The sequence below is a fragment of the Colletotrichum higginsianum genome, chromosome 3 (genome assembly GCF_001672515.1).
Source record: "Colletotrichum higginsianum IMI 349063 chromosome 3, whole genome shotgun sequence".
In the NCBI taxonomy this organism is placed as follows: domain Eukaryota; kingdom Fungi; phylum Ascomycota; class Sordariomycetes; order Glomerellales; family Glomerellaceae; genus Colletotrichum; species Colletotrichum higginsianum.
In genome coordinates this window covers 1,386,789-1,399,769 of record NC_030956.1, presented here as the reverse complement: position 1 = coordinate 1,399,769, position 12,981 = coordinate 1,386,789, and the positions used below count along the sequence as shown (strand labels likewise).

The 12,981-nt window shown below is 54.3% G+C and overlaps 5 protein-coding genes across 5 annotated transcripts; 3 read left to right on the top strand and 2 right to left on the bottom strand.

Moving 5' to 3' along the window:
* Nucleotides 1-230: 230 nt before the first annotated feature.
* Nucleotides 231-1,268, top strand: CH63R_03994 (Esterase lipase; the record flags this gene model as incomplete). The annotated part of the gene is made up of 3 exons (XM_018298969.1): nt 231-564; nt 639-900; nt 971-1,268. The coding sequence occupies 3 exons, from the start codon at nt 231-233 to the stop codon at nt 1,266-1,268; spliced, it is 894 nt and encodes a 297-aa protein (XP_018160215.1).
* Nucleotides 1,269-2,654: 1,386 nt separating this feature from the next.
* On the top strand, nt 2,655-4,769 carry CH63R_03993 (uncharacterized protein; the record flags this gene model as incomplete). The annotated part of the gene is made up of 5 exons (XM_018298968.1): nt 2,655-3,095; nt 3,166-3,586; nt 3,672-3,818; nt 3,861-3,872; nt 3,907-4,769. 5 exons carry the CDS (start codon nt 2,655-2,657, stop codon nt 4,767-4,769), a joined length of 1,884 nt encoding a protein of 627 aa, XP_018160214.1.
* A 267-nt stretch (nt 4,770-5,036) lies between these two features.
* CH63R_03992 (Aspartic-type endopeptidase) lies at nt 5,037-7,297 on the bottom strand (the record flags this gene model as incomplete). The annotated part of the gene is made up of 3 exons (XM_018298967.1): nt 5,037-6,573; nt 6,715-6,953; nt 7,184-7,297. The coding sequence occupies 3 exons, from the start codon at nt 7,295-7,297 to the stop codon at nt 5,037-5,039; spliced, it is 1,890 nt and encodes a 629-aa protein (XP_018160213.1).
* A 3,283-nt stretch (nt 7,298-10,580) lies between these two features.
* CH63R_03991 (uncharacterized protein) lies at nt 10,581-10,868 on the bottom strand (the record flags this gene model as incomplete). Its single annotated transcript, XM_018298966.1, has 1 exon — nt 10,581-10,868. One exon carries the CDS (start codon nt 10,866-10,868, stop codon nt 10,581-10,583), a length of 288 nt encoding a protein of 95 aa, XP_018160212.1.
* Nucleotides 10,869-11,884: 1,016 nt separating this feature from the next.
* CH63R_03990 (uncharacterized protein) lies at nt 11,885-12,451 on the top strand (the record flags this gene model as incomplete). Its single annotated transcript, XM_018298965.1, has 1 exon — nt 11,885-12,451. One exon carries the CDS (start codon nt 11,885-11,887, stop codon nt 12,449-12,451), a length of 567 nt encoding a protein of 188 aa, XP_018160211.1.
* Between the last annotated feature and the right edge of the window lie 530 nt (nt 12,452-12,981).

Sequence of the window (12,981 nt, the reverse complement as noted above, 5' to 3'; positions counted from 1 at the left end):
TCCGAATCCTGTAGACATACCAAATGGGAAAATGCCAATGAACTCGTATTCGTATCCGTAGGCTTCAGGCCTCCGAAGTGACACCTCATTTTTATAACAAACAATGTCTCTCTTCTGCTACAAAAAGAGAACGGTATCTCTGCAAATCTGGCCACAAAAGCTGACAACTTATGAGTTATTACATCTTCTCCTAAGACCAAGCAAGAGTTGAGTCTTGATTCCCCACCACCATGGCGTCCTTTAACCCGTTTTCCGTAACGGTACATGCTGTTCCCGCTCACACCCCCAACCTCATTGCCTACGAACGAGGAACAACAACTTCCAAAGATGCACTGATCTTCGTCGGAGGTCTGACCGAGGGCCCTCACACAAACGCTGCGGTTGGCGCCGTGGCAGGGAAGCTAGGAGGCACGGGTTTCGGGGTGTGGGAGCTGCGGATGCGAAGCTCTTACACCGGATTCGGATACTCGAGTCTTTCCAACGACGTCCAAGACGTTGCTGCGCTGGTTCAGTACCTTCGAGAAATCGGCAAGGAGAAAATTGTGCTCTTCGGGGCGTCTACTGGTATGTGGTGGGTTTGAGGGTGACCTCGCTGACCTTTTCTTCCCCCATGGACATCAAGCTGATGAGCCGCGCAGGTTGCCAGGGCTGTCTCGAATACACCGATCACGAAAAACATGCAAATGAGCCAGTCGACGGCTACATACTCCTCAGCCCAGTGTCGGATCGCCAGGCTGCTGGTTTGATTATGCCACCGGAAGCCTTGAGAAAGAGCATCGAATACGCACAAGATATGATTGCGCAAGGCAAAGAGAACGAGGCAATGCCAACACCGCTGATTCCGGCCATTTTCTCGTCCCCGATAACGGCATATCGCTGGAACTCGTTGGGTGCTCAAGGGTGTGTGAGAACATCTTTTGATCGATCTCGCTGTACACGGCCTGCTGCTAACCACTGTGCCGTGCGATAGGGGTGACGACGACTACTTCTCCTCGGACCTCGACGACGTCGCACTCAAAGGGAAATTCGGAAGAATCGACAAGCCGGTTTTGTTTCTCCCGGGCGAGCAAGATGAACTGGTACTGCCTTCCGTCGATAAGAAGAAGCTTCTCGAACGGTGGTGCCAGGCTTGCCCATCAGGGACCGTCAGCGAATTGTCTGGGCACATTCCCGGAGCCGATCACGCAGTGTCTCAACCAGAAGCTCGCGAGTGGGTTGGGGCTACTATCAAGAATTTCCTCGAGTCACTGGAAAGGGCTGAGATGTAAACACTCGGTACGAACCATGGTCAATAATCCTACGCTGCCTTGGAGAACAATTTTTTTTTAAAAAAGGGGGGGGATGTACTCGGTCCGAGAACGTAAATCGAAGCATACCAACTCCAGTTGCCCTGGAAGACGAGAGTGCTCAACTAGTTTCCCGCCGAACCGGTGGCTATCAACGACCGTCCAATGGATTTGAAGCGGTTTGAAGTAACAATCGTGACGTTGTAGTGAACAGACTCATTCGCTTCCACAGCATGCTTATCAGTCAAGTCAGGCAGGTAAAGTGGTATGGAGGGAACGCAAAGTTCATTGCGACAAGGCGTGTCTGATGCAAGCAGCTAGTGGGCATGCTGATGTGTCTGTCGATATGGTGAAGGTGGCCTATTTCAGTCTTTCTGGGACTGTTGACGCTGCAGCTTTTGCACAAGTTACCATTACTTAGAATGCCCTAAATAAGGTGCTATTGATGTGTTTGTTTAATCGGCACCGGGGTTTGTTACTGAAAGGGAGTTGCGTTTCAATAAAGCCAGCTTTATTGGGAGTAACGGCTACATACGTCTAAGTCTCCGATTAGATAGTTAACCACAGTGCTGTTGGTGGTACTGTAGATAGAGAAACGAGAGTTGAATGTGTCTGCATCCCGGAATAGTGCCCCTGGTCAAATGAAGAAGATGGATGAAGCAGTCTGCTGTGGGCTGACTCCAGCAACATTGATCCCCCGACGACAACAACACAACTAATTTTAGGGAAATATCACTGTTTCACACAACAAAAACTCACGTCGTCTTTTCGTTTCTGGGATGCCAGTGTCACGCCTGCCATAGCGCATTTGCCAACGTCTAAAGAAGGCTGGACTAATAAGCAGCATCCAAATCCATCCCCCTTTTGAATGCGGTTGCAGCACCCAACTCTGGCACGACCTATTTTGGTCTGGTGATCGGCAGGCAGAACTTGCCTACTTCTACGTCATTCGCGGGTATGTATGTATGTATGTATGTATGTATGTATGTGGTGCTGCCGGTTCCCTGGTGGTGCTGGTATGCACAAACCCGCTCATCACTGACCAGGATTGTCTTCCTACAGGAAGCCTTTTTGCGCAGCTGCGCAGCCAACACCACGAGTTCAAGACATCAGCCCCTGTCGACATTGATGGCTTATTTGGCCGGTGGCGGTCGCCTCCTCTTGTTGTGTTTTCTTTTTTTTTCCTACGTGGCATAATTACTTTTTAAATACCGTGACCCGTCCGCCACATTCCCCTGCCGCTCTCTAGAGATTCAGATATCGCTCAGTCTAGCTTCAGTCACGCGTGCACCATGCCTTGATCGCAGCACTTCTCAGCGTCTCGCAACCGATATCGAAATCGAGTACACCACGATTGGGACGGCAGTCATGGATTCGCCAAAGTCGACGGGGGTGGAGACGTCATCCACCAAATCCTTTGCGCCGCTCCTTTTTGACGAGAGGCGCCCTCACCAAAGGGACCTGAATGTGCGGTTCAGACTCGCCAAGTTTCGGCAGCGGCTATGGGATAAGAGGCAGTGGAAGCATGCTTCCGTCTCTTTGTTGAGAGATGCCAGATCCTTCCACTGGTCTGCAGCCTTTGCCTGGCTTTTCACCTCGGGTTGGGTCGTCTCGCTGGGGCTTCTGTTGTTCTACCTCGGCTCCGACTACCTTCAATGGAACACCGCTGCCTGCCAGCCGGATGGCAACTTTGACGTCTCCAAAAGAAGCTTCAGTCGCTGGTCGGGGTCCGGGTTCTTCCAGATCACGCTTGCCTGGGGCAGATTCTCCTTTGCCGACGCCAAGGCCATTGACGTCGCATGGGATGTTGTAAGTCCTGGAACAACAACGAATGCCTCTATTGTTGATGGCTTGGGATCGTCTCTGATGCATTGATCAGGTGTTTGGCCGTGGCGGCCAAGCCTTGCTTGCCTTGATCTCGTGGAGAGCTTTTGCGGACTACACAGCAACCTCGATGCAAGTCAAGCCCGTGACCTACGACACATTCTACGCCATATTTCTCCAGGATCAACCGGGGATCTACTCGACGCTCCACCTGATTCGTGATTTCACCCGCTCTGGCGGGCTGCAATCCCGAGTGACCATGGTGGTGATGATCTTCGTCGCCATCTTTGTTCTGCTGTTTCCCACGCTTGGAGGCGCAATGTCGGGATACTCAGCAAACAACGACGCGTATGTGAAGGGATACGAGGGCACACTGATACCACTGGACGAGTTTACCATCGTCGGATACATAATTCATGATGCCTGGCGGATTAACATGACTGGTGACCTTATGCTCACCTATCCCCTGTTGACGAGTGAGTGCCGCAGTCTCATGGGCCACAAGCAATGGCGCATGGGCGAATCCAAGAAATTCTTTCGGACAAAACTGACGATGCAAAGATTTGGCGACGGAGCCTTTGTTTTACAGAGAACCATCCTTGGGGTGCATAGAGGATGATCCGGATCGGACTGATTACTGGTCGTCCAAGACCTATCGCGACATGTCGGCGGGAGAGAGGTGCTCAACGCATCGCAACGTATCCGACTGTGAGTAGATGCATAACCTTCCCCCCCCCCCCCCCCCCCCAGCCTTGAAAATTAGTGAGCATCTCAGAACTGACACGTGATATGATAGACGCTCAGAAATACGGTTTCTACGGGTTGGAAGACAAAGAATCTACTTGGATGGGCCAGACTCTCCCAGCACCGACGCTCAACATCTCGGCATCCTGGCTGCCCCGATCCGATTTCACATTCGGTTGGAACTGGACCGACCCTCGCACAGGCCAGCGGCCCTTTGCAAACTTCTCGCGAGCGGCCTACGCGGCCGGCAACGAAACCTACCGTATGGAGTACCTGAAGGCGAACGGGAGCTGCCAGCCCATGAGCGACCCGGATTTCAGCGCGGACTCGGCGCGCGAAAGCTACGAGTGGGGCTTTTCCTTCCTTCAGCTGTACATCCTCGTGGTCCTGCTGCTGGTCTGGACGCTCTGCATCGCCTCCGTGTGGCTCAAGGCGAGGATGACGATGCGAATGAGGCGCAGACACGACGTGCCGAGGGGATACAAGGGCGTGCTGGAGCTCGCCGGCGCGATACGAAAAGAACTCCAGGAGTGCAACCCCGACGACCTCTCCCACGATCAGCTGCACGAGGAAATCATGAAACGGCTGAGGGGCGGGAGGATCGAGCTCGAAAAGGCAGATTCGCCAGAGCCCTGGGGTCTCTGGCGGGGGGCCTGGGCGTACTGCAAGGACGAAAAGCGGTGGGTGGTCGCGATTCTGGTCATGATACCCCCCTTCGCAGGGCTTGCCTCTGTCGACAGCTCGTTTGGATGGTGGTTGCTTGTTCCCATACTCTCGACGATGCTAGCCATGACAGTAGCCCGGTCGAGGGAGAGCAGGTTTGTCCTCCTTCTCGCCGGCTCCGTTCTGGGGACTGTCGTATTCTTGGGGGCTTGGTATGGAACTAGACAAAACACTAGATACTGGTGGTACTAGATTTCTTTTGGTGTTGCCACTGCCAGGGAGGAATTGGATATTTGTTGCTTCGGACCTTCGTTCGTCTATCACAAAAAGCCAGAAGAATGGCGCGATCCATGCGTCCCACGCCAGTTGTGCTCGGGAACCAACCAAGCTTAAACCAGTCTCACAGTTTTAATCATAGGCGCACTTTCAAACTGTGCAGAGCCAGAGCCAGGAAACCATCGTTTTCGTGCCCAAAGAAGTGAATTATCATTACTCATCTATCAACAAAAAAAAAATACGCTAAATAGGAGAAGGGTGGGTGTTGTTGACCCTCGTGCTGTTTGCCCGTGTACTGGTTGGCGATATGGCATCGTTGAAGCCCGATACCTGCTTTCGCAACGTCGCTGGGCTGGGGACCCAGTTGTCGCTCAGAGCGGTGTCTTTCCGCTGGACGGGGGGTGGGTGTGTCGGCGGGGTGACGGACTGGGAATATGGAGACGTGTCTGCGAGCTCGTAGCTCTCGCCCGGCTCCTCGAACTGTCTGTAGTAAGTGTCGTTCTCCCCCTGAATCGAGTTCTGCCGGGGCCACTCCGACTTGTACGCCGGGACGGGCTCGGCGAGCTCCGCGCGCTGCCGGGGATTCAGATTCAGGCCCATGGACCGGCGCGCCAGGTCGCCCTCGAGCTCCATGTGGGCGTCCGGGTTCGCGTGGGTGGCGTTGTGGTAGCCGGCGGCGTTGTGGTAGCCGGCGAAGTTGGTGGTGGAGGACTTGGAGTCGGGCGCGTCGCGCTTCTCGTTGCGCGGGATGGACCTCGGGGCGTCGGCGAACTGGGCCTGCGGGTTCCGCTTGCGGTTCTTCAGCCAGAACCAGAGGCCGATGAAGACGACGACGGCGACGCCGATGGCGACGGGCACGCCGACCTTGACGCCCAGCGCCGACTTGGCGGCCGTGGCGCTCGAGGTGCCGTTGCAGGAGGCCGTGATGTGGTCGGGCAGGGTGCCGTTGGCGACCTGGGGGCTCAGCCAGAAGCTGCCGGCGTCGTAGTCGACGTGGAGGTAGTTCTGCGAGAGGAAGACGCCGCCGAGGATGGGGATGTTGTCGCCCAGGTCGCTGAGCCCGGAGGCGACGGTGGTGCTGATGCGCGAGTTGTTCAGGACGGCGTACCGGCCGCGGGCGTCGGTGCCGCGGACATGGTTGACGAGCTCGTAGTGCGGGATGACGCTCGTGTAGCCGTTGGACAGCTTGATGGTCAGCGAGCCGAGCAGCGGCTCGCGGTCGGCCGGGAAGTCGGACTCGGCGAAGGCCTGGCCGTCGGACTCGGTGCGGTTGCCGAGCTTCTGGAACTTGGAGAACATGGACGGCGTCAAGGTGAAGCTGTTCTGGACCGTGTCGATGCACGCGGCCACCCTGACGCCCGGGTCGAAGAGGGAATGGTCCCCGTCCTTGTTGGTGAGGAGGATGTCGGACACGACGACCTGCAGCGGGCAGGGCACCGGGGCGTTGGCTCCCCACATGGGGAACCGGGTGACCTTGGAGTCGTTGAACCGGGCCTCGTTGTAGCCGCCGACGACGAGCTGGCCGTCGCGGGGGTACCGTTCAGACGTCGAGCCGTAGTCCATGCTGAAACTCCCGGCGGGCGCAAGCCCGTTTCTCACAAAGCTTTCGAGGGTTGACGAGTTGGGACCCAACGCCACTGCGCTCTTGTTCATGGAGTCGTAGTCGGCCCAGACCTCGAATGGGTAGCCGAATGCCACGGCCGGGGCGTCGGTGAAGTTGGCGACGTCGTATCCATGAAGCACCGTCGTGCGGCCCTCGTCGGGTTGGGCATCGATGGTGCTGTACAAGAAAATCAGTACAAAAAACAACAACAACAACAACAACAACAAAAACGCAAAAGAGAAAAGACAAGATCAGAACACCGACGGCGGGGAGAGCCAGCCTCCCCCCCCCTCTCGCCCATCTGTTTGTTGTACATACGTCACATTCCAGTCGTGTATGTTGATGACTTGGTCGAAAGAGCCTCTCGTGGTGTCATATACGCTGCCCGAAGAGCCCTGGCAGCCGACGAATGCGTACGTGGTGTTGTCCGGGCAGTCCAGGCTGTTCCTCACGCGCGTGTTGTTCAGGATGGTTGACATGCGCATGCCTTGCAGCTGGCCACCAAGCGTGAGCTTGAGACCGCGGTTGGCACCGATGCCATTCGGAAAGGTAACGTTCTGTGAGAGGGGGAGACCACCACAAGGTGGAAGAGTCAATAAACGTCCATCATCATCATACACGGCAACCAGGCGCGAAGAGAAATCAAAACAGAAGACGCAACACACGTGAGAGAGTGGGTGAGAGAGTAAGTGAGAGAGTAGGTGAGAGACAAAACAGAGTAAGTGAGCGAGTGAGAGAGTGAGAGAGTGAGATGAAAAGACGGCCCCGTGACTCGTTAGATGCTTACTTTTATGGGTAATACTAATGGTTCGACAGAATTGGAACAAGTGTCGACCGCGAGCGCGGCCGGAGAAAAGACGCTGGCCAGCAGGAGCGCCGTCCAGGGCGATGGAGGCAACATCACGAGACTTCGCGATAGAGTAGAGAGCGGTTGTGTCGAGGCATGACGGGCGAGGCGGCCAAAGCGACCTCTTTCGTCTTCTCCCACGAGAAGACGTCGGCAGGGCGGCCCCCTTTTGAAAGCGATTGTCTGCCCACACCGGGGGGGGGGGCTCGTTTTTTGCAATCTTGACAAGATGTTGACACCCTGCAGAAGGTGCTGGGTTACCTAGCCGGAAAAGGGAGACGAAACCCACCCGGCGAAGGCCCTGGATATTGAAAGGGGCTCACGACTGTCCACTTTTGCAACAACTCTATCCCCGCTGGAACAAGTTTTGGGGAGGGGGGCGGTTGCGAGTTGCGCTGGGAGACAACTTCGTTTGTCGTTGTGATGCGATGTGTCTTTCTTTCGTTGATGAAGACGTCAAGAGTTGGCGTAACCGGACGTTCAAGCACGATGGAACGGCATGTCAGAAAAACAAAATAAATAGACATGGTGGTACGGCTCACCGCGATAATCTCATTGTACTGAAGTCAAGTGATTCCAGATGGCCAAAACACAGTCCCCCCACCATGGTTCTCGTTGTGAAAGGGTACACTAGTCATGAACCATGTTGCGAGCACCACAACTCCTGCAGTCGGGATTCCTTGGCGCACGGGGACTCTTGGGTAAGATTAATGTCGTATTTTGCAAGCATCGGAACAAGCATCGGAACAATCCACGAGGATGCCTGGCAAGGCGAACGTTGCCATTCATGTTTGAAGGGCTCTCTCTCTCTCTCTCTCTCTCCTTCCCCAACTCTCGATAAGGGGGGGAGGGGAGGCTAATAACTCTCCCGCGATCCGGCGCTTCCCAGCGAATCGCTCACGCCGAAGCTGGAAAAGATTGGGCAAGCCCGGGCAAACCCTGACAAGATCTGCGCAGCGCCTTCGCAAATGCCGCGATCTGCGCGCTGTTAATGAACCGCGTCTCAGTTATGTTGGACGAAGCCGGCTCAACCCCCTGGGGACGAATGTTCATAGGGCTACCGGTCACCCGCGCCAAGGCATCGTCGTTGACGGGGTTGATATTGAAGCCATGGGGGGGGGAACAAACGCAACTTACATGAACTTCCGTATCCGGGCTTCGTAAGCACCGCGCAACCCGGGCGCAGAAGCGAGCAGGCAATGGGAGGAAAGGTGCTCTAGATTCGTGCCGCTCTCGTGTTCCCTTGTCCGCCAGGGATGTGGGGGGGAGGTAAATACAATCACAGGCCGTTCCCGCGCCTCTCCAGTGCTTCGGGGGAGGGCCCCCAATCTGAGTTGTTGCTCCGTACGATATTCGACCAGGCATGCTCGCCGTTCCCACCGGCCACCGTCCGTGGGTGGTACTGCGCTGCGGTTATGACCCAAAGAGGGAGCTTGGGCAGTCCGACTAATGTTGATTAGGCGCGACCTGCCAATTTGCCACCCGCCAATATCGCAAAGTAAGCGCCTGGACCGTTTGCGCCGGCCGGGGTGAAAGACGGCGAGGTGAGTCTTCGCCCAGGCAAGAAGAAAGACTCTTGGTACAGAGTATATCCCTCGGGTCGTTCCGTGACGTACAGAGCACGGAGAATCGAGACGAGATTGATTTCGTTTGCCAACCCGTCTGTGTCCGTTTTTTGTAATTGACGGCCCGAAGGTGCGCAGAGGGAGCCGAATCTATCGCTGAAATCGTCGCGCAAAAACCAGCTATGCTGTTTTTGAGTCGAGCCAACGTCGTCGGCCGGTTTACGACGTCCGCTTTCGGTTCTGATTTATTTCATCCGCTTTACTGATACTAGACCCCCCCCCCCCCCCCCAATCCCTTCTCTCACCGTGTCACCGAGCAGCCGATTTCTACAAGAGGAACGAATGGACAAGCAGCGAGCGTTGGCGACCCATCTTCCCATCCCGCCGGGAATCTGAATCTGGTAATCTGGTACGTAACACGCTTGGTCCATAGCCTATCTCCCCCCCTCATGTGGAAACGCTGGGGAAGGAAAACACATGGAGCGAACGTGCGCTTCGGAGGGCCCAGTCTTTGCTGCCGAAAGGAGTGAGTCTGGTGTGTCAAGTTGAGCGTTAAACCAACCTGAAGGGAATAAGCGAGCGACCTTGGTTGCCTGCCCCGTCGACGAATATCGGTTGCCCAAAGCTTGAATGCCGTCTTGTGCTGGCAGGTCCCTACTAGTGCTGTCTTTAGGTTTCTGCAGCTCTGACAGCAGAATTTGCGGCGCTGTGCCACGCTTGCAGAGAGCATCCGTTCCAATCAAGGGTACTGTCTTACTGGACACGAACCCTTTTTTTATTCCTTCTTTTCCCCCCCCCCCTTTTCCCCGCTTGTAAGATTGCAACAGGCCACACACACCTGAAAGCTCGGACGCTCTGTGACACTGGAAATACTCTATAAGCCCCAGTTTTCGAAACCTGGACATCAATCCGGCTCCGATCACGGAAGCCTCTACACGGCCCAATGGTCTAGTGGTATGATTCGCCCTTCGGGTCTAACAACCCTTGTGCTCAGCGCAAATCTGATTGGGCGAGGCCCCGCGTTCGAATCGCGGTTGGGCCCCTAGATATTCTTTTGCTTTTTTCTTCCTGTATTAATCAAGGTTTTTATTTCGTTCGACTTTTACTAACTTTCTTTCTATCGTCCGTTTTCTTTGTATGTATGTAGTATAAGTCGATTTGCAGGCAACTTAATAGACAATACAAATGTTTCTTTTTTTTTTACTTTTCTTACTATTATAAGATGGAGAGAACTAAGTGACTGACTTAATAAGAATTGCAGTTTGCAGTTGCTATTGTGATGGCCTCACGCAAACGAATTAATCGCCTTTGATCCGGAGTGCCTGGCGACGGGATAACAGTTGCGGAAGCCTCACACAAAACGGACCCACCCCGCGCCGAGCCCCGCCGAGCGACGGCCGTTCCGCGTGCACCTCCGTGGGACCACTGTAGTCCACCACTTTTTTGCTAGAATCAAGCCGCTTTTAACTCATAATCGCTATACATACATATTGTATATATACATTTGTTGGAATGCCGGCCGGATTTTCAACAGAGAGTGGAGACAACGGCCTGGCTGCGCCAATCAGATCACGCGGATCCATCTCTGTCCGATCGGCCACATCGCGGCCGCCGTCTCAAGCTCCCCTTCACACAAGAAAGATCCTCCCTTCCACACACCATAAATCTATGAATGACCTCATCTTTTGAGACTCTCGTTCACTCGATCGACCCTGCGAGACAACCAATTTGTTACATCAGAAGCTATCTAAGTGACTAACAGGCAAGAGTTGCTAGTCTAGCAATGTTAGCTTCTTTGCTTCTTTCAACCTCTGCGTCTGCGTCTGCTGCTGCGTCTTCAAATGCTTCATCCACCTCTCGACCTCGCCGATCGCCTTGGCCAACGCCTCTTGGTCACTACTCAAGTCGCTAGAGTCCGTATTGCTCGAGATCTTGTTACCAGCATGTTCGGTTGTCAAAAGCTGAATAGCAACGTTGAAGCACCGCCTTGTTCGCATGCCAGAGGCAAAGCAAAACTTCTTGTACTCGAACGGGCGACGAATGGCAATATTTCCCATCATGTCGCTAACCATCCACACATACCACAGATTTCTCGTCTACAGTGGTGTGTCGAGACGTGCAAGGCGTTGGTCCACTGCCACACCACAAATTGCATTGCGATGTCCGTCATCGTAACATTTTGCTCGACGATAAACTCAAGGTCAAGCTTGCCGACTTACAAGGTCGTCTAGCATCGACTGGAGGAGAGACTATCCCTGACAGTGTCCTGTTCTCGTTGTGACGAAGAACTACTGCTCTCCAAGAATCGAGCATCCCACTAAAAAGACCACGTACATACATCAATCTTGATCCATTATCCGCAACGTCACATTGTATGCGTCTAGGCAGGTAGAAAAGATATCATACGACGATTCCCTTGGCGAAAGCGCCCTGGATGCTCAAAACGGCAGGTTCTCTGAGCTTTCGAACCGAAGGATTGATGCCAAGAAGCGGTTAAGTGGGAAGCAAGCCCCCCGAGTGGTTGCTACCCCTCACGGAGATCGGGAAGGCCCGAGGCGCCAGCCACGATGCGATCCTGCGCGATCCTGCGCCAAGGGCCGCGCCCACGATAGCGTTGTGTTGTCTTCTTCCGCCAAGAGACGATGGAAGCAAGCGACCTTTGGAATCATTTGCAAAGGAACGCATTGCAACATCGTGTTTATAGTATTGCAACATCGTGTGTCATCTGACATATCCAAAGGAGGCTGGTACACACATCCACTCTCGCTTTCAACCCCTGAAGCCTCGGAAACAATGTAGTACACGAGAAGCATGCAGAGGGAGTCAGAGGAGAGCAGCAGCAGACGAGACTAAGCGAGATGACTAGATACAACGACAAGATGTCCAAGACTCTGTGATAGAAAGTGTTCCCAGAAATGCATAAAAGGCTCGCTCCTGCCTCTGTCTGTGGAAGCTCTTGAACCTATTCCCCATCCACCTTAATACCTTCGGCCTCCCAGCAAAGAAACCAATCCAGCATCAAGCATCCTTCACAGCTTCACTCTTGAGATCAGTTTCTCCATCTTTATCAAGCAAAATGAAGTTCTTCGCCGCTACCAGCCTTGTCTCAGGCCTCTTCGCAACCGCCGCCTCGGCCATCGACCTGCACCTCGAGTTTGCGGGCGGCTGTAGCACCAGCGGCGGTGGTGCTATCTGCTGGAACTGGAACCCCAACACTTGCTGCAGCGTCAACGCGGGCACCTATTTCGCCAGCGGCTCGTTCAGAGCCATCCCGCGCAACTGGAACATCCAGGCCCGTGGCCACGCCGGGCCTAACTGCGGCTCCGTTCGCGATCAGCAGGACAGCGCCGCCCGCGATTACGTCTGCCTGGGCAACGGGCCCTTTGGTGGGCTGGGCTACGGTTTCAACAACAGAAAGATGGTCCGCGGTGCGACACTGGACGCTCGCGATGTCGAGGAGACCGAAGGGTGCGCCCAGCCGGACGTCCTGTACCTCGCCGACGGCACCCAGTACAACTACACCGCCATTGCCGAGACTGGCCAGTCCACCGAGGAGCTTCTCTCGCTCATCCAGGCAGGCGCATCGGCCGACGACATCACCAGCTTTGACGCATTCAAGCTCGACGACAAGCTCGTTCTGTGAACATCAGACGTGACTTCAGGACGCATCCCACCATCACGCCCTCCCCAAGCCTTGCCTAGATATTTCTTGCGAGTGCTTCAGTTGTTTATGCAGGCTACGATGCGGCCTAGTGCTTGGTATTGAACCGGTTTATACGGCTCTTCTCCTGTAACCTGTCCAGTTTTTGTTGGGGGGGCAGTGGGTGGTTTTTTCTCCTTCTTTGTGTGCTCAGCTTATCTGAGTATACTTGAACACTACTTTTGAAAATTGCAGTAGATAAAGCTTGGGTACCTGGATAATAAAAGACAAGACCTTGATTGCTGTAAGCTACCTGATAACCAGCCGCTGCGCCCTATAACTACTTTCCTGTGTCTCTTTATTGAGCTGAGTGTGACTGCTGTAGCTATAAGATGCACTATGTGTCTGTACCGCCACAGAGAAAGCTATAGCTTCCTGCGACTATGGGTTAAAGAAGTAGCGCATAGTTACTATTGAATATGTTCTACAACATAAGCTGCGTATATTAAGCACTGAATGGGGTGAAAGTGAGC